Source organism: Oncorhynchus gorbuscha, linkage group LG01 (assembly GCF_021184085.1).
Source record: "Oncorhynchus gorbuscha isolate QuinsamMale2020 ecotype Even-year linkage group LG01, OgorEven_v1.0, whole genome shotgun sequence".
In the NCBI taxonomy this organism is placed as follows: domain Eukaryota; kingdom Metazoa; phylum Chordata; class Actinopteri; order Salmoniformes; family Salmonidae; genus Oncorhynchus; species Oncorhynchus gorbuscha.
Window position 1 is genome coordinate 16,321,190 of NC_060173.1, and position 20,986 is coordinate 16,342,175.

The following is a 20,986-nucleotide window of genomic DNA, read 5'->3' on the forward strand; positions in this document are numbered from 1 at the left end:
CGCGATACTTCCCATTGCACTTGAACAAAGATTCTTCTTCTATGAGATCATTGCAGTCCACAAACAATCGTTTATGTGCATTGCCGCCACCTATTGTGCTGGAAAGTACGATTTGTCACATACACATATATATATATGCCATTTAGCAGACGCTTTTATCCAAAGCGACTTACAGTCATGTGTGCATACATTCTATGTAAGGGTCCCGGGAATCGAACCCACTACCCTGGCGTTACAAGCGCCATGCTCTACCAACTGAGCTACAGAAGGACCACATCTGCTCAATTCTGTTCTACCATGAAAATAAAATATAAAATAAATCCATACTAACTCCTACCACATCCTCAAAAATAAATAAACCTACCCCATTAAACGTTATCTACATCAATCCTTAGGATTGTCATCAACCATTTCAACAGTAAACCTTTTTTTGTTTTAGTTTTATTTAACTAGGCAAGTCTTATTTACAATGACGGGCCTACACCAGCCAAACCCAGACAACGCCGGGCCAATTGTGCGCCGCACTATGGGACTTCCAATCACTGCCAGTTGTGATATAGCCTGGAATCAAACTAGGGTCTGTAGTGACGCCTCAAGCACTGAGATGCAGTGCCTTCGACCGCTGTGCCACTCGGGAGCCCACCTGTTACCCCCAATATCTCTTTTGCTGTCTCAGTGGATGCACCTCAGAGGAGGAAGGGGAGGAATAAAAATGGTAAAACCTTTAAAGTTGTCCTTTTCAGATTAAACTATACTAAATATAAATCACATGGCACCAAATAATTAATTAAATCACACTATTTTGCAAAGGTCTACAGTAGCCTCAACAGCACTCAGTAGGGTAGCACCATGGTGTAGCCGGAGACCAGCCAGCTTCCGTCCTCCTCTGGGTACATGGACTTCAATACAAAACCTAGGAGGCTCATGGTTCTCACACCATACCATAGACTTACACAGTAATTATGACAACTTACAGAGGACATCCTCCCACCTATCAGAGCTCTTGCAGCGTGAACTGACATGTTATCCACCCAATCAAAGGATCAGAGAATACATCTAGTACTAAAAGCATAAACTACAGCTAGCTAGCACTGCAGTGCGTAAAAAGTTGTTGAGTAGTTGACTCAGAGAGAGAAAGACAGTAGTTGAACAATTTAATTTATTCCAAAATGAAGGAGAAGCAAGAGAGAAATAAAGTGTATTTTTTTTAAACTGTCAGTTTGACTTACTTAGCTAACAAATGCAGCTAGCTAATTTAGCCTACTGAAAAACCCTGCTCAAACAGAGGGATGCTATGTTAGCTAGCTGGCTATGACTTTCCAACAACACTGGAGCTCTTCCAAGTCAAGGTAAGCTTTTGGTTTGATTAATGATTTGCCACCGGGGCTCGCCATTGTAACTGCTTACTGACTGTACACTAACATTACTGCATGATTGTGGCGGGTTTAATAACAAGTTAGTTCTATTAGCTATGCTGAACTATGACGTTACTTTAGCTAATATGGTGACAACGATGTAGGCTGTGTGTGGTGGTTTTCCTCGGTTTGGCTTTTTCATCTGGTCACATGGAGCTGATGTGTTGTGCATTGAAGTCCACAAGTGAAGGGACAAGGTGAGAGGAAGAAAGTGCATAGATGTAAGAAGTAAAACAACGTGGCTGCTATGAAAGTGAACTGTGTTAACTCGTGATCAGGGGTGTATTCATTACTCCAATTCTGTTGAAAAACATTTCTGAAATGGAAGCAAACGGAACAAAACAGGGATAAACATACCGGAATTTGTCCAATAGAAACTTGCTTGCAAATGTTGGACCAATGATAGGGGAAATTTGAGAATCATGTAGTAGCCTAACCTTATCGCTTTTACATTGAACTGGGTGAATGAAATATGAATCCAATATGCCGTAATAGAAATAAGGCCATGCTCATGAAAAAAAAATGTTTTTCTTCCCTCATCTTAAACGGCACTGACCACCACTGGTCTCCACAATAACCTTCAATCTGGCATTTCTGCTTTCCACAACCCGAGTAATATTGTTAACACCAGCCCGACATTAGGTCCACTTACTACAGAAGCAGCCATGGAAGCTACATCATTCCACACTGTAGTTCCACCAATCTGTTTTACAGCCTCTGCATACAATACATCATGTATTACGGCTCAGGAAAAGACCCAGATGCAGACAGTTCAAATAATGGACGATTATTATATAAACAGGGGGCAGGCAAAGGACAGGTCAAGGGCAGGCAGGGGTCGGTAGTCCAGGGCAGAGTCCCTAAAGTACAGAGCGGCAGGCAGGCTCAGAGTCCGTCAGAGGTCAGTAATCCAGGGTAGAGGTCGACAGATTAATCGGAATGGCTGATTAATTAGGGCCGATTTCAAGTTAACAATCGGAAATAGGTATTTTTGGGCGCCGATTTGTATTTTTTTTAACACCTTTATTTAACTAGGCAAGTCAGTTAATTAAGAACACATTCTTATTTTCAATGACGGCCTAGGTACAGTGGGTTATAGAGGGAAAGACCTGATTGGTGGAGTGCTGCAGAGATTGTTGTCCTTCTGGAAGGTTCTCCCATCTCCACAGAAGAACTGTAGAGCTCTGTCAGAGTGACCAGTGGGTTCTTGTTCACCTCCCTGACCAAGGCCCTTTTCCCCCCTATTTGCTCAGTTTGGCCGGGAACCAAACTCTGGGAAAAGTTTTGGTGGTTCCAAACATCTTCGAATTTAAGAATGATGGAGGCCACTGTGTTCTTGGGGACCTTCAATGCTGCAGAAATGTTTTGGTACCCTTCCCCAGATCTGTGCCTCGACACAATCCTGTCTCAGAGCTCTGCGGACAATTCCGTCGACCTCATGGCTTGTTTTTTTTCTGACATTCACTGTCAATTGTGTGACCTTATTTAGACAGGTGTGTGTCTTTCCAAATCATGTCTAATCAAGTTGTAGAAACATCTCAAGGATGATCAATGGAAAACAGGATGTACCTGAGATCAATTCGAGTCTCACAGCAAAGGGTCTAAGTACTTATGCAAATAAGTTATTTCTATTTTGAATTTCTGTGCAAAAATTTCTCAACCTGATTTTGCTTTGTAATTATGGGGTATTGTGTGTAGATTGCTGAGGAAATGTTTTTATTTCATACATTTTAGAATAAGGCTGTAATGTAAAAAAAAATGCAGAAAAAGTAAAGGGGTCTGAATATTTTCCGAAGGCACTGTATAATCCAGAAAATGGAGCAGGAGATGTTTATGATAAAGACAATAGATGAGGAGAGGGAGAACCACAGGGTCAGAATACATGAAACTGTGGAAAAAGAGGTGGAGAAAAAAAGTACAAAGATGCAGAGCGCAGGTGAGAATGGATATAACAGTGAGGAGCAATTGACAGAAAGTAGATATCAAGGAAGAGAACAACTGGAAGATAACAAATTGATAGAACAGATGAAGGAAAGTCATACATGTCTAGATGAAATTAAGATAAAACAGGCTGAGGGATTTAAGATTGGCGGAGACATTTGACAAAGATAGAAAGGAAGAGAGGATGATATTCATGGAGAAGGAAAAGGAGGAAAGACTCAGGTTGGAGGAAGAAAAAAAAAGAGGATTAAGAACCTGGAGAATGAGAGGAAATAAACAGAAGAGGAGAAATGTAAATTGGAAGAAGAGAAAAAAAGAGAAAATGAGATATTGAAGATCCTTGAGAATGAGATTAAGGAACAACTGGATGATAAACTTGGGTTTGAAGCAGAAAAGGAGAGAATAAAGAACCTGGAGAAGGAGAAATTAAAAGAAAAGGAGAAGAAAAGTTTGACTGAAGCAGAACAAGATGAGAAGAAGCGCCTGGAGAAAGAGAAGAAGGATAACGAAAAAGCTGAGAAAAGGTTGGCTGAAGCTGAGAAAAGGTTGGCTGAAGCTGAGAAAAAGGTACAAAAGCAAGAGGAAAAAATAGAGAGCTTAAACTAAGGAAATTAAAAAGGAGCAGGAAAAGAGAGGAAAGAAAAGAAGGAAGTGAAAATGAAACTGACAGAGAAGAGAATGATAGAGATGATGCGAAGAGGAGGAAGAGACAAACAGACATCAGAGGAGGATTCAGACTGGCAGATGTGGAATGAGTCTGACTGATGGTGAGTGTTGAACCAAGCCTTAGAATCTGAATAGAACCAGGTTGACAAGGTAAAAATCTGTCATTCTGCCCCTGAGCAAGGTACTCTTCCTCGGGCTTCGAAGACGTAGATCTCGATTAAGGCAGCCCCTCCACACCTCTCTAATTCAGAGGTTGGGTTAAATGCAGAAGACACATTTCAGTTGAATGTATTCAGTTGTACAACTGACTAGATGCCCCCTTTAACTTTCCCTTTAGCTACCAATAAAATCTGAATAGAGGTTGCTATGGAGTCATGTCAACATGCACCTGCTGTTCCAGATTTGTTGTATATCTCTCAGGTTATTTAGATATGCCAGGCTCATAACCTTACTAAACATGACTTCGGAACTAGAATAGATATGACAGAACAGTATAGTTTTGCATCTGAAAATGATATGTTTCCACCTCCCTTGGTATTAATCCTATGCCATATCAGCCACAGCTGTCTCGGAAGTTATAATAATAAGTGTTGAATTCTGATACATGAACTGATAAGTGTCTTAGAACCAAAGCTAACTGCTGTGTTTATGTTACAGTGATTTGGACTGAACTTCCCAGACATGTTGGATGATGTCGCAAGGAGAAAAGGAAATAAGAAGGCAGAGGGGGAGAAAAGTAAATAATAAAGAGGAGTAAAATGGTGGGATGTGGGGAGGTGCAGGGGGAAGTACATTTTTAAAGAAGAACCTAGGGGATTCCGAGGGAATTAAAATTTAAAAAGGACAACCACCACCAGTTCATGTCATTGGCTCGTTGCTTCCTTCTATAATAATTCTCATTTAGTTTGATGCCGTGTTTCACGGTTATTTGCCATGGGCTTCCAATGGCTATTCTGCTGCAGCTCCTCGTCCTTCTGCCTCTTTTTGAGCTGAACCATCTTGGCTTCCTGAACGCTCAAGGACTTTGATGACATTGTCCATCAGAGTCACTTTCTCTCTGAGGAGAACCACATTCCGAGACTCGGTGGGCTGCCTCTGAACAAAATGTATGGAAGGAGATGACCTTGTCAAAAAGTAAAATAAATTAACTTTTGAACCAAATATTGTTACATACAATTGCACAATGATGATGAAGCTCAGAGCTTATGAAATGTATATATAGCAATTCATTTTACATCAAATTAAATTCTGTGAAAAATTAAGTTCCTACTGACAGTAAGGAGGCCTTGGACCAGGCATACACTCTCCTGAGACCAGTTCAACCCGTTGAGGCAAAATAAAACAATATATATCCAAAATAATTTATTTTACGATATATTAGACAGATGTTGTTTGACAGAAAGCATCTAAAGATTTAACTTACTTATTCAAAATGGCAAATAATTCACAGTTAGTTAAACTTCTTGAACAGCTGTGTGCAGGGCTGGCCCTAGCCTTTTGGGAGCCCAAAGCAAGCATTTTAGTGGCCCCCCTCTTGACAGCGGAGAGAAAAAACAAATAAGTTTAAGAGTTAATTTCCTACAATTCTACACATTTTGCCATGACTTTCCCAGTGTAATATGATATCTGAGGGAGTGTTAATTAACCAAATTGATAGGGTCCCCCTGGCGCTCAGGACCCCTGGGCACATACCCTGTGTGCCCGGTCAGTAATTAGACCATGATTACTACAACTTTAGATAGCTGGCTAGGCTAATTTACCAATCTAAAATGTTTTAGCTGACATGGCCCAATTGAGTGACTGACAAACAAGTAACAAGACAGAAACTGCTGATGCACACCCACATTTAAACATTTTACTTTATGTATTCTACCATTATAACTCCGACTGAGCCCGACTGAGCCCCCCCCCCAAAAAAAGAAATATGGTTGAGCACGTGGGGCCTTAAGTGGGGCCTTATGTTGCTTATGCCTAGGACCGGTCCTGGCTGTGCCACAACTACTTTTCTTCTGAAAAGCCTCTTCTTTTTGCAATCCGACACAACATGATGGAACAGCATCATGTTGATTATTTTTTGTCCTTTCATTATGACAGGACACAAATACACGGAACAAAAATATAAATGCAACATTATCAAAGATTTACTGAGTTACAGTTCATATAAGGAATAAGTCAATTTAAGTAAATTGTTCATCCGGCTATTGATTGTGGCCTGTGGAATGTTGTCCCACTCCTCTTCAATGGCTGAGCGAAGTTGCTGGACATTGGAGCGAACTGGAACACGCTGTCATACACGCCGATCCAGAGGATCTCAAACATGCTCAAATCAAAGTTTATTTGTCACATGCGCCGAATACAACAGGTGTAGACCTTACAGTGAAATGCCCTAACCAACAGTGCAAAAAATAAGTATTAGGTAAACTTATAGATAAGTAAAGAAATCAAAATAAAGAACAGTAAAAGGACAGTGAAATTAACAGTAGCGAGGCTATATACAGGTGGTACTGGTACACAGTGAATGTGCGGGGGCACCGGTTAGTCTGGCTACTTGAGGTAATATGTAGGTACAGTGCCTTGCAGAAGTATTCATCTCCCCTTGGTGTTTTTTGTTGCATTACAACCTGTAATTTAAATGCATTTATATTTGGATTTCATGTAATGGACATACACAAAATAGTCAATTTGTGAAGTGAAATGAAAAAAATGAATTGTTTAAAGAAATTCTAAAAAAATAACCAAATGTAGAGGTGGTGTGCATATGTATTCACCCCCTTTGCTATGAAGCCCCTAAATAAGATCTGTGCAACCAATTACCTTCAGAAGTTACATAATTAGTTAAATAAAGTCCACCTGTGTGCAATCTAAGTGTCACATGATGTGTTTCACTTTATATACACCTGTTCTGAAAGTCCCCAGAGTCTGCAACACTACTAAGCAAAGGGCACCACCAAGCAAGTGGCACCATGAAGACCAAGGAGCTCGCCAAACAGGTCAGGGACAAAGTTGTGGAGAAGTACAGATCAGGATCTAGTTATAAAAAAATCAGAAACTTTGAACATCCCACGGAGCACCATTAAATCTATTATTAAAAAATGGAAAGAATATGGCACCACAACAAACCTGCCAATTGAGGGCTGCCCACCAAAACTCACAGACCAGGCAAGGAGGGCATTAATCAGAGGCAACAAAGAGAACCCTGAAGGAGCTGCAAAGCTCCACAGAGGAGATTGGAGTATCTGTCCATAGGACCACTTTAAGCTGTACACTCCACAGAGCTGGGCTTTATGGAAGAGTGGCCAGAAAAAAGCAAACAAACACATTTGGTTTTGGCCAAAAGGTATATGGGAGACTCTCCAAACATATGGAAGAAGGTACTCTGGTCAGATGAGACTAAAATTGAGCTTTTTGGCCATCAAGGAAAACTATGTATGGTGCAAACCCAGTACCTCTCGTCACCCTGAGAATATCATCCCAACAGTGAAGCATGGTGGTGGAAGCATCATGCTGTGGGAATGTTTTTCATCGGCAGGGACTGGGAAACTGGTCAGAATTGAAGGAATGATGGATGGCGCTAAATACAGGGAAATTCTTGAGGGAAACCTGTTTCAGTCTTCCAGAGATTTGAGACTGGGATGGAGGTTCACCTTCCAGCAGGACAATGACCCTAAGCATACTGCTAAAGCAACACTTGAGTGGTTTAAGCGGAAACATTTAAATGTCTTGGAATGGCCTAGTAAAATCCCAGACCTCAAAAGTGACTGCATAGATGATAAACAGAGTAGAAGAAGCATGAAAGAGGGGGTTGGTGGGTGGGTGGCGGGACACAATGCAAATAGTCCGGGTAGCCAATGTGCGGGGGCACCGGTTAGTGGGTGACATGTCTGGTGAGTATGCAGGCCATGGAAGAACTGGGACATTTTCAGCTTCCAGGAATTGTGTACAGATCCTTGTGACATGGGCTGTGTATTATCATGCTGAAACCTGAGGTGATAGCGGGTGAATGGCATGACAATGGGCCTCAGGATCTCGTCAAGGTATCTCTGTGCATTCACATTGCCATCGATAAAATGCAACTGTGTTCGTTCTCCTAGCTTACGCCTGCCAATACCATTAACCCCAACGCTACCACGGGGCACTCTGTTCATAACATTGACATCATTAAACCACTCACCCACATGATGCCATTCATGCTGTCTGCCATCTGCCCGGTACAGTTGAAACCAGGATTTAATCTTGAAGAGCAAACTTCTCCAGTGTGCCAGTTTTCATCGAAGGTGAGCATTTGCCCACTGAAGTCAGTTACGATACCGAACTGCATTCAGGTCAAGACCCTGGTGAGAACGATGAACAGAGATAAGCTTCCCTGAAACGGTTTTTCGGTTGTGCAAACCCACAGCTGTCTGAGTGGCTGGTTTCAGATGATCCCAGAGGTGAAGAAGCCAGATGTGGAGGTCCTGGGCTGTCGTAGTTACACATGGTCTGCGGGTGTGAGGCTGGTTGGACGTACTGCCAAATTCTCTAAAACAACGTTGGAGGTAACTTGTGGAAATTAACATTCAATTATTTGGCAACAGCTCTGGTGGACATTCCTGCAATCAGCATGCCAATTGCACACTCCCTCAACTTGATACATTTGTGGCATTGTGATGTGTGGCGGAACTCCACATATTAGAGTGGCCTTTTATTGTCCACAGCACAAGGTCCACCTGTGTAATGATCAGCTTCTTAATATGCCACACCTGTCAGGTAGCTGAATAATCTTGGCAAAGGAGAAATGCTCCCGAACAGGGATGTAAATACATTTGTGGCCAAAATTCGAGAGAAATAATATTTTTGTGCAAATAGAACATTTCTGGGATATTTTATATTTCAGCTCATGAAAGATGGGACCAACACTTTACATGCTGCATTTATATTTTTGTTCAGTATATGGTCCTGTTCCATGAAATATCCAATTAAAGGTTTTGACCATTTTATGGCCAATGGTTGTGACTGACCAAGTTTAAGGCAGTGGAGGCTGGTGGGAGGAGCTATATGAGGACTGGCTCATTGTAATGGCTGGAATACATGGAACAGAGTCAAACATGTGGTTTCCATGTTTGATGCCGTTCCATGTTTTCCCATTCCAGCCATTACAATGAGCCCAACCTCCTATAGCTCCTCCCACCACAGCATCCCTTGGTTTAGGGTAAACCAGAGTTTCATATTCCCAAGGCTCTCTCTGGGGTACAGGCTATATTCAATGCACTTGCCTCTACATCTAATCAAGAAAAATCTGAATAAAACGGGCACTTTTTAGATGGTCCCTTATTTGGGAATTCCGCCTGCGTGGTCACACCCAAGCCGTTACTACGCATGCGCTGGTACGGAAATGCGGAAGATGACTTGTCACTGTTGTTGTGGAAGCTGTCAGGCACGTGAGCTGTGCTACGTCGTCGTAAGTGGTAATAGGCGATATGTCGGCTGATACTCCTCCCAAGGTACTGAAAATGCACAACTTGTGGAATATCTTTGCGTCAGTTTTTTCGTATTTAGATGGATCTATCAATACATGTGAATATAACTGTGGATGGAGTAGAGTCCGTTGATACAGACGCTTGGTCTTCCCCACTGTTGGTGGTTTCCATCAGCTGTTTTTCTTTCTTGCTAGCTCACGTAACGTTAGCTGGTTTACCGCCCACAATGCCACGGAAACATATCAATATATCTCGGTAGTTGAATTTATGACCTCGCCTGTGTTGTACTATCAGTTTCCGGTTGCAAAAAACATAAATTCATCGGCCGAGTGTTTGCCCAATTAGCATCTTACTAACGTTACCTAGCTAGCTCATTGCTGGTCTATAACACTAACTAGTTACAGCAACTTAGCTTGTTAGCTAAACTGGCTGGCTATTTGGTTCGGTTATGGATTCCCTAGCTAGCCATCTAGCTACCCTCCCACTAAAATTGCTCTTAGTAGTACATCTTATACCGCGCTGTTCTTTCTGAGATCGCTACCTCTCTGTCACATGAGAGCCTAACTGACCAATGAACGCAAATGTCAATAATGATGTTTCAGTGGACAGTAGTTGGCAAGTGCACTTGGATGTAACGTGTTACAATACTGCTAGACAGTGGTGGAAAAATGACCCAATTGTCATACTTGAGTAAAAGTAAAGAAACTACTTGAGTAAAATGATTTGGTTTTAAATATACTTAAGTATCAAAAGTATAGATCATTTAAAGTTCCTTATTATGCAAACCAGGCAGCAGCATTTTCTTGTTTTTATATTTACAGATAGCCAGGGTCACACTCCAACGCAGACATTATTTAAGCAATAAAGCACGAGGGGGTATGGTATATGGCCAGTATACCACGGCTAAGGGCTGTTGTTATGTACAACGCATTGCGGAGTGCCTGGACACAACCCTTAGTCATGGTATATTGGCCATATACCACACCCCCTCGTGCCTTATCGCTTAAATAATGGCTGAGTGTTGGAGTGTGACCTGGCAATCTGTAAATAAATGGCTGTCAGTTAAAATACATATTTTGTCATACCCGTGGTATATGGGTAGGGCTGTTCTTAGACACTACCCAATCAGCAATTCTAAACTGGGTGGTTCGAACCCTGAATGCTGATTGTCTGAAAGCCGTGTTATATTGCACCTTATATCATGCGTTGAGTCGTGCCTAAGAACAGCCCTTAGCCATGGTCTATTGGCCATATACCACACCCCCTCGGGCCTTACTGCTTAAAGCATGTGTGTTTAGTGAGTCCACCAGATCAGAGGCAGTAGGGATGACCAGGGATGTTCTCTTGATAAATGTGTGAATTTAAAAATGTTCCTGTCCTGCAAAGCATTCAAAATGTAACAAGTTATTTTGGGTGTCAAGGAAAATGGAGTAAAAAAGTACATTATTTTCTTCAGGTATGTAAGTGAAGTAAAAGTTGTCAAAAACTATGAACAGTAAAGTACAGATACCCCAGAAAACTACTTAAGTACTTTAAAGTATTTTTAATTGACTACTTTACACCACTGCCAACTATTGTTGGCCAATATTCTTAGTAATAGTGAGGAAGAATAACATGTAGAATGTCAATGGTAGGCTTTTAAGGCAACATAAAAACACATAGATAGCTAAGCTGTTTGGAAATAATGTCACCTATTCATGTTCCTGCTGTATTGTCTTTTTCTTCAGGTGTTATTTGAACATGAAGGTGTTTTCATTCACTCAAATACTGAAGACAGTGAAGACCAAGATCTGCTTGTTTCTGGGTTCCTACGGATTATTGATAAGGTATCAGTTTATTGTATTTATAATCTTTAATTGTTGGTTGCATGATTGCTTATTGTGTTTTTAATATTTACCAGGATGGTGAAATCATTGTGGAATACAAACCCTTGGAGGACACTGTTGATCCATCCAACATGCTCTGTGCTGGCAAGGTTTGACTTTTTTTTTTATTATTATAAAAAAAATGTTTTACTCGCTGAAATGCTACCCAGTTGTTCAGCAGCAGTGTACATTTACCACCATGTAAATTGTATGGAAAACCAGTAATGCGTTTCAGATCACAAGTGTTAAGGGTATTATCTGATGCATCTTTATAGAAGATTTGTGTGTATTTGTCAAAGTTTTCAACAATGGCGGATAGGGAAAGGCTTCACAAACAGCCGCCTTTCAATAACTATTCCATTAACATTCTTTACGATTCATCAAATTCCAGAACTCCAACAGTTAGCAGCACCTCTCACACATCTGTTTTAAAATTCTATAATTTGAATGATAATGATAGGTAAAGGCTTGAATCATGTTATTAACGAGGCATATCCATTCCATTCCCCCAGGATTCCAGCTCAGTGATGGAGTGGGCCTATTGTCCTGGGGAGGAGAGGTCGTCACCTCAGCAGGCCGTGGTGCTGGAGCAGCAGCAGAGCTACGAGACCGAGTGGGACATGATCAACGCAGTCTCCTTTCCCAAGAGGAAACCCTGCTCCAATGGAGAGGGTGGGTGGACAATTGGGTGCATTCGTTGTAGCTCGCCCGGTACCACGGATGGAATGCAATGCATCCTACATGTAACATGAGCTTTGTTGCTGAGGCTTCGTTCAGACTTATTCACTCAATACATGAGTTAATTTACAGCAGAAGTTGTCTAAGTAGTGTGAAGTGGGATTGAAATGATATGATTTTAAAGTAATTTGGGGTTTGTTTATATTTGTCCTGTAATAGTGTGTCACTCAGTAAACAACTACTTGAGTAAAAGTCTAAAATCATTTGTTTTTAAATATACTTAAGTATCAAAAGTAAAAGTATAAATCATTTAAAATTCCTTATATTAAGCAAATCAGGCAGCATAGTTAAAAAAAAAACATTATTTTATTTTTTTACAGATGGCCAGGGTCATACCCCAACCCTCATACACTATTTACAATTATAAACTGTGGTTCGAGCCCTGAATGCTGATTGGCTGAAAGCTGTGATATTTCAGGATGTCATTGAAATGTGTTTCTTGTATATCCCCCTGAGATATATATATATATTTTTATTTATTTATTTATTTGAAAGAATGATAATCTCTTGCCAAGGTTTGGGCTTTCCTTTGTCAATCTCCACTTTTGGTTTATTAAAGACTGAACTTAAATTGCATGTTGACTTAACAGATAAGGTCAGAATGAAACTGAATTCATTCCTTTGCTTTCTTCCAGGTGCATTGAACCACACGCATGAGAAAAGCAAGTGGTCCTTCACCTTCAGTGTGTGGGACTTGAGGTCTATCACAGTGAAGGAGGAGGGCTGGTCCCGTCTGGTGTTCGGAATGAAGGAGCCACCCACCTCACTGCCATCCCTCCACTTCCACCAGGGGGGCAGTGAAGGCTTCCTTGACTGCCTGAGGAGATACATCATAATCACAGAGTGAGTCTCTGTCTGGTCTGCTAAACTAGTTTGCATGGTCCAACTGGCTCTGAAATGGAAAATAGTGGTTTGACGATTAATCAATCAAATTGATTTATCAGCAGTTGTCACAAAGTGCTGTATAGTAAGACGCCAAAGAGCCAGCAGGAACAGACGTGGTCAGTGAAAAGTTGTTCGAAAAAAGAGACCTAGAGAGGAACAAGGATCAGACGTTGATATATTCTGATTCCATCCAATACCGTGGTTATTGCAGGAGTACAATTTTGTTTCTAAGTAGAATCGCGGATGCTAAATGATCTCTGACAATGTTACGTAGGCCAGGTAATGTTACTGTAGTGGATGCAGTGTAGTGTATTACCAGCAGAGGGAGCCTCTGAGCCCATTTGAATCACAGGTTGATTATGTTCTTTATTACTACTCCAAAGGACAGTGAATGAGTGTCAGTGTGGACAATGACTCAGTATAAAGACACTGTATGAGTGTGTATGTTTACAGACAGTCTAAGAAAACAGTAGTTAACCAGTAGTGTCAAACCTATTTGTGAGATTTTCTTGGACTGGATTACAAAAAGAAAACCAGCCCGGTCGCGGATGTTGACGTCTTGCTGCCAGACAAATGAAACAACTTCTTTGAGAACAATACAGTGCAACCGACGCGGCCCGCTACCAAGGACTGTGGGCTCTCCTTCTCCGTGGCCAACGTGAGTAAAACATTTAAACGTGTTAACCCTCGCATGACTGCCGGCCCAGACGGCATCCCGAGCCGCGTCCTCAGAGCATGCGTATACCAGCTGGCTGGTGTGTTTACGGACATAGTCAACCAATCCCTATCCCAGTCTGCTGTCCCCACATGCTTCAAGATGGCCACCATTGTTCCTGTTCCCAAGAAAGCTAAGGTACCTGAACTAAATGACTACCTCCCCGTAGCAATCACTTCTATCATCATGAAGTGCTTTGAGAAACTAGTCAAGGATCAGATCACCTCCACCCTATCTGTCACCCTAGACCCACTTCAGTTTGCATACCGCCCACAGGTCCACAGACGATGCAATCGCCAACACACTACACACTGCCCTAGCCCATCTGGACAAGAGGAATACCTATGTATGAATGCTATTCATTGACTACAGCTCAGCATTCAACACCATAGTACCTTCAACTTATCATTAAGGTTGAGACCCTGCGTCTTGACCCTGCACTGTGCAACTGGGTCCTGGACTTCCTGACGGGCCACCCCCTCAGGTGGTGATGGTAGGAAACAACCTCTCCACTCCGCTGATCCTCAACACTGGTGCCCCACAAGGGTGCGCTCTCAGCCCTCTCCTGTACTCCCTGTTCACCCATGACTGCGTGGCTATGCACGCCTCCAACTCAATCATCAAGTTTGTAGACGACCCTACAGTGGTAGGCTTGATTACCAACAACGACAGAAAGGAGGAGGTGAGGGCCCTCAACGTTGACAAAACAAAATAGATGATTGTGGACTTCAGAAAAGGGAGCATCCCCCTATCCACATTGATGGGACAGCAGTGGAGAAGATGGACTGTGTTCAAATCACCGACAAACTGAAATGGTCCATGCACACAAACAGTGTGGTGAAGAAGGCGCAACAGAGCATCTTCAATCTCAGGAGGCCAAAAAATGTGTCTTGTCACCAGAGGGTGGTGAGGTCTGCTTAACGCATCACCGGGGGCAAACTACCTTCCCTCCAGGACACCTACAACCCGATGTCACCGGAAGGCCAAAAAGATCATCAAGGGCAATAACCACCTGAGCCACGGCCTGTTCACCCCACTTTCATCCAGAAGGCGAGGTCGGTACAGGTGCATCAATGCTGGGACAGAGAGATTGAAAAAACTTCTATCTCAAGGCCATCAGATTTGTTAAACAGTCATCGCTAGCACAGAGAGGCTGTTGCCTATCCACAGATTTGATATCATTGTCCACTTTAATAAATGGAACACTAGTCACTTTAATGACGCCACTTTAAGAAGGTTTACATATCTCTCATTACGCATCTCATATGTATATACTGTATCCTTCACTATCTATTCTTTAGTATCTATTGCATCTTAGACACTCTGTCACTGCTCATCCATATATTTGATACTTATATATTCTCATCCCATTCCTTTACTAGATCGTGTGTATTAGGTTTTGTTGTGGAATTTTTCAAATATTAGGTTTTGTTGTGGAATTGTTAGATATTACTTGTTAGATACTTCTTCACGGTCGGATCTAGAAGCATAAGCATTTCGATACACATGGTTAGCAGATGTTATTGTGAGTGTATGTGACCAATAAAATGTTATTTCATTTTGAGGAATAAATGACAAATTTGACCTCTTGTAGCAATGCCCAACATTAGACCAGGAGTTAATTGCTACCTGTGTTTTTCCTCTTTTTGGCTCTGGCAATGTTGTTTTTTTATCAGCTGAAACACTGTTGGACTTTTCATGGTGTTTCTTATCTATATGCTAATGCTAGTGATTTGCATAAGATGTATAGCAAACACTTGGTTTCCCTCTCCTGGTCCCCTCTTCTGTCTGACTGATGTTGGGGTTAGCGGGCAGTTTCTCCTCATGAAAGAGTCTGGTTTTCTGTTTGAGGCAAATATCACAACAGATAATTCCTCCTATATAGAGGCACTGTGCTCCTCTATCGCAGTCAGAGCAGATAGCTGTTATTAAAGTTCTTATCGTGGCTTTTCATAATGAAATTGTTTGGATTAAGTGCCGGCTGGCCATTTTCAGCCAGGCGTCTGGTTAGAACTGAAAACAGGCGATGATTGACATCACATCCTGTACCATGCCTTGTCTCACATTGTATATCTTATTTTTGTATGATTAATTGATGTGAATTTGAATAATATTGAGGCTTTCATGGGCTTTGCATGACAAAGAAACCCCTCACGTTTTTGAGGTATAGGGTATATGTTGTGTTCTGTCCCTCCCCTCATATAGAATGCCTTTATCTGAAATGGAGCTCACTTGATAGGGATGGATCTCTACTTATAGGCTGATGACAACAAATACGTATTTTTTAAATTCACTATTTCCTCATATGTTTTCAGGGCCCCAGATGATGAAACCTGCCTGCTGGTCAGCACTCCCAACCGAGCTCTCTCTCAGTCCTTCGAGAACCTTCTGGATGACAACAACTACGGCCTTGTTACTGTAATGTGTCATGCAATATACCTGTTATACGAATGGCACTTTAGCAAAACGGTTTGCACAGAAGTTAGTTTATGTTATTGGATAAATTCAGGTAGTACATCTCTGTTTCAGTGAGTGTTTTTTGTCACCTGGTTTTGGTTGCCTAATTATTTTGAACCTGTTTCCCCATCAGAAGCTGAAGAAGGATCCCTATGTGACGACGTTGGGTGGCTTCTCCAAGGTCACCAACTACATCTTCGATGCGTTCCGCGGCCCAGAGCTGGAGCAGCAGCAGCGGAAGCCCCATGAGGAGGTAGCTGACCTGGACATCCTGGGACTGGGAGAGGACATCCCGGGACTGGGAGAGGTCATCCCCGGCCTGGAGATCAACCAGCAGGAGGAACCTGGCTTTGAGGTTATCACCAGGGTGAGTAGTACATAAAAACTACATTGTCTTTATTTCATGACTTTACTTGTGTCTTGCACCTGGACGTTGCTGTATGTGCGTACACTACATCTGATGTGATTAGTGAGTAGGGGATCCCCTGGTCTGACTATGGCTTTATCTTCCGAGGCAAGCCAGCAGCTGGATGCAGGGTGTAATGATAACGGCTGCTGGCACAATGGGTGTCTGGTCTTCAGCTGGGGTTTGACTTTTAACGTGGTTACAGTGCAGAAGAATGCATGGTCTTATTGGTTGGTGTCTCTCAGATGGACCTGGGCGCCAGGCCAGAGGTAACAAGGAGGGAGCCACTGTCTGCAGAGGACTGGGCTAAGCACCAGGACCAGGAAGGAAGGGTGGAAAATGTCCCTCAACTCAAGAAAATCATATTCAAAGGCGTACGTTGAGTTTTGTAAAATTACCAGAATGATGAAGCACCTTCTCTAGTAAATCTCCAGCCAAACTCTCTGGGGCAGTTTCCCAGACACAGAATAAGCCTAGTACGGGACTAAAAGGCACTTTAAATGGAGAATATCTATTGAACATGCTGTTTAGCCCAGGGCTAGGCTTATTTTGTGTCTGCCAAACTGACCTTCTATATACATTGGTGTGGTAACTAACTATCCATAAAAATTCTGGGTATGTCTGTAAAGTGATTCCTGTCAATATTGTGCTGATTCTGCAGGGCTTGTGCCATGCGGTGAGGAAAGAGGCCTGGAAGTTTCTGCTGGGGTATTACACCTGGGACAGCACCTACGACGAGCGGAAAGGCCAACAGAGGAGGAAAACGTATGTGTGCTTTACGAAGACAGACATTCTATATGAAACGGACATGTCTTTCTTATAAGACAGGAATAATCAAATGCAGATTTTGAGCGGTTTCATTACCATCAAAGTGGCTGTTACCATGAAGGTCATAAGGTCTTTGTTGACATTTTCCTTTGTTAACCAGCAGAGCCATATGAGATTGTGAATATCAGCAAAGTAAAATGTAATTCTGAAGATGTTCTCTTCCCTCTCTTGCTTCCCCCTGGTGAATAAGGGATGAGTACTTCAGGATGAAGCTCCAGTGGAAGTCAGTTAGTGAGGAGCAGGAAAGGAGAAACTCCAGGTTAAGAGACTGCAGGAGCCTGATAGGTAATATGTATATCTACCCTGCTGTCTTAGGAGAGTTGTTGTTGATGATTCATTTCAAATCAAATGTTATTGGTCACATACACGTGTTTAGCAGATGTTATTGCGAGTGTAGTGTAATACTTGTGCTTCATTACTGCATTGTCGGAACATCTACAAGTAGTATCTAACAATTTCACAACATATACCCAATGCACACAAATCTAAGTCATTTTAAGCCTTTTGGCTTTTGTTTCATCACTTGTGTTGTTTTTTCTGTTAAATGTGTTGTGATTTTAAATGCACTTTTAGATCAATTTTGTTCATGGATGCATCTGTAATGACTGCCTTAGCATGGTGTACCTTTCCTGAACGAGGCGTAGTATGGTTCTTAATTTATCATCTGTGAATGTGTTGTCTTCTCAGAGAAGGACGTGAACAGAACAGACAGAACCAACAGGTTCTATGAAGGCATAGACAACCCAGGCCTGGTGTTACTACATGACGTCTTGATGACGTACTGCATGTATGATTTTGATCTGGGTAAGTTATAGCATTATTGCAAAGAAGTACAGCAGAGATAATTTATGTGAATGAAAATGTCATCTGATTGGCATAGATGCAATCGATGTCCCTTAGGAAATTATTGTAATTTACCTGTGGTAACGGCAATCATGAGCTTACAACTGCATATCAGTGCGATTTTTGTTAAGTTCACCTTATTTAACGTTGTGGGAATGTTTCCTTGTACTTGTCTCCAGGTTATGTTCAGGGTATGAGTGACCTCCTCTCCCCAATCCTCTATGTGATGGACAACGAGGTGGATGCCTTCTGGTGTTTTGTCTCCTTCATGGATCAAATGGTGAGTAATCAGATTAGCTTTGGTTTGTCTGCTGCTGTTAGTTTGACGAAACAAAACTAATGTTAACTTTGATATGCCTGAGTGTGACTCTTTCATGACTCAACCATAACGTGCGTGCGTACGCAGCACCAGAACTTCGAAGAGCCGATGCAGGGCATGAAGACTCAGCTGATCCAGCTCAGTACTCTGTTGAGGCTGCTGGACCTGGCCTTCTGGAACTACCTCGGTACGTAACACACCTCAAACATTCACCTGTTTAGGATCAACTTACAAAAGTATATACTTCTTTTATATATTTTTATTTTGCATGAAGCCATAAAGATTGAGGCAAATCCTGAAAAGACAAATAAGCAAATATGCAGATTATCAACCAATACCAATAGTATTTTATAGTTTTAATTTAGTTCAAGTTAAAAACAACAACCTATCTTTGAAAAGGAAGTAGCGACTGACTACCATCCTTGGTCCCATTTGATTTCTCCTCATCAGTGTTTTGTTTTGGTTCCTCCAGAGTCACAGGATTCAGGTTACCTGTATTTCTGTTTCCGGTGGTTACTGATCCGCTTCAAGAGGGAGCTCAGTTATCCAGATGTCCTTCGTCTGTGGGAGGTGAGTGCTGTTCATGCATCGACCTATCAGCGTAAGTGTCTCCCTTGTAATTTAGGGGGAAGTCAATCTGTCAGTCTCGCGCTTATGAGATTTATTTAATGATTCTCTTTGATGCTTTTATTACTTTTCTTTTTGACTTCATGGTTTATCTTTATGCATTCTGATGGTTCTTGTTAATAAGACTTCCGGGTTCTGCTCAGGTCATGTGGACTGGCCTGCCCTGCCAAAACTTCCATCTGCTGGTGTGCTGTGCCATCCTAGACTCGGAGAAAAGGAAAATCATGGAGGAAAACTATGGCTTCAATGAGATCCTCAAGGTAACAGCTGTTATTTGCAAGTTTCAACTGGTTTATCAGTTTAATTCTTTTTTTTTTAATCAGACATATTTTCAAGGTGAGTTGTTTGGAGTGTTTTCTAAGTTATTTAGTTTTAAATGTCATTGTTTTGTATGTTATCACAGCACATCAATGAACTATCAATGAAGCTGGACATTGAAGAAATCCTTCACAAATCAGAAGCTATTTGTATGCAGATCAGAAGTTGTAAGGTACAGTATGTTCAAGGATTGCTATTTATTTATACTTTCAATTAAGTCAATAACTTGCAGATTCATAATTACATATTGGTTGTATATAATCTACATTTTCTTATTCCATTTCCTTTCAGGATTTGCCTTATTCAATAAGTGAGATCCTGGGATTCAACACAGAAAGCAAATTTCCCAGATTAGAAGGGAGGGAGTTTGGAACTCTTGATTCCCCTCAGTCCCCCAGACCCACACAGAGACAGGAGGTCTTCTCTAATGGTCACAACAGACATTACAGAGAACCCCCTACTCACAATGGCTGCAAAGTCTCCTTCATATCATAGTGAACAATATCATTCACACAGACTTTGCAATGTCCACATACCAGAAAGAGTATTTTGGATTCAGTTATTGGATAAGTTGGTAACTGAAACCAGTTTATCAAGTACCTATAAGAAGAAATTTGAAGAGAAAAGAATGTAAAAAATGATTTAAAATTTTGAAATGGTATTGTTTTTGTAATTTCTTGTACCATATTGTCTTTCATTGAAATGGTAAGTCATTCCTTCAATCCTTGCTAAGGATATTTTGTAAAGACGGGCAAGGTGAGTTTGCATTGTAAAGTTATAATGTGCTGTTTTTTATTTAAACTATAACCTTTTCCTGAGTCGTGCGCACAAGTATTAAAATCTAGTCCTGGGATTTCAATGTTTATTGATTGAAATTTTGAGAAGTTAAAGAAAGGCCTACAGAGTTAAGATTTGTCCAAATATTAATTTGATAGGAAATGACAAAAGGCTGTACAATATGTGTTGTCTTGACGCTCTGTGATAATAAGACACTTTTGAAGATTAAAATATTTAGAACAAAGCAAAAACCAACATGTCCTTGTTACTCAGCTTTCCCAGTGAATAAAAATATAGCCTTTGATTGTGTACTCAAACATCAGTACTAATGTGTTTATTTAGGTCCATAAGATTGGACCTTTTTGTTAGTGATGAAAGATTTAATTTTTATCTCTCATTTCATATGTATCTGGTACTGTATTGATAAAGCCTCTTGAGTAGAAGGATCCGGTCCCACCTCACATCACTTGTATGTAACATTTTCCTGGAAGACTTCCTTTGACCATATTTGGCAAAAACTCAAATAGATTTTTGGGCTCAAATATCAATGGTATTACAATTTTGTTGACTGTTTATACCATAGTATTAAAAAAATGTTTTGCTTGTTTTCCAACTATTTTAATTGTGGACTGTCTATCTGGCCCAGGAGGAAAACAGTAGTGAGTTCTTCAGAACTCATTGAGTTGTGGACTGTTACTTAAGGCAATAAAAGCAATCCTTTTAACATTAA

At 41.3% G+C, this 20,986-nt stretch overlaps 1 protein-coding gene across 1 annotated transcript; it reads left to right on the plus strand.

Moving 5' to 3' along the window:
• Positions 1-9,354: 9,354 nt before the first annotated feature.
• Positions 9,355-20,986, plus strand: LOC123998251 (TBC1 domain family member 15-like). The gene is made up of 17 exons (XM_046303342.1): positions 9,355-9,502; positions 11,206-11,304; positions 11,379-11,453; positions 11,856-12,015; positions 12,717-12,924; positions 15,997-16,099; positions 16,272-16,505; positions 16,790-16,918; positions 17,206-17,309; positions 17,563-17,657; positions 18,060-18,176; positions 18,395-18,495; positions 18,622-18,721; positions 19,007-19,104; positions 19,305-19,421; positions 19,565-19,651; positions 19,771-20,986. The coding sequence occupies exons 1-17, from the start codon at positions 9,479-9,481 to the stop codon at positions 19,972-19,974; spliced, it is 2,055 nt and encodes a 684-aa protein (XP_046159298.1). The 5' UTR covers positions 9,355-9,478; the 3' UTR covers positions 19,975-20,986.

Bases quoted from the DNA above. Each gene is read 5' to 3' on its own strand.
- LOC123998251 (XM_046303342.1), top strand. From the start codon at position 9,479: ATGTCGGCTGATACTCCTCCCAAG. The intron at 12,925-15,996 runs GTGAGTCTCTGT...ATATGTTTTCAG, and splicing joins AGATACATCATAATCACAGA to GGCCCCAGATGATGAAACCT. The intron at 16,100-16,271 runs GTAATGTGTCAT...TTTCCCCATCAG, and splicing joins ACAACTACGGCCTTGTTACT to AAGCTGAAGAAGGATCCCTA.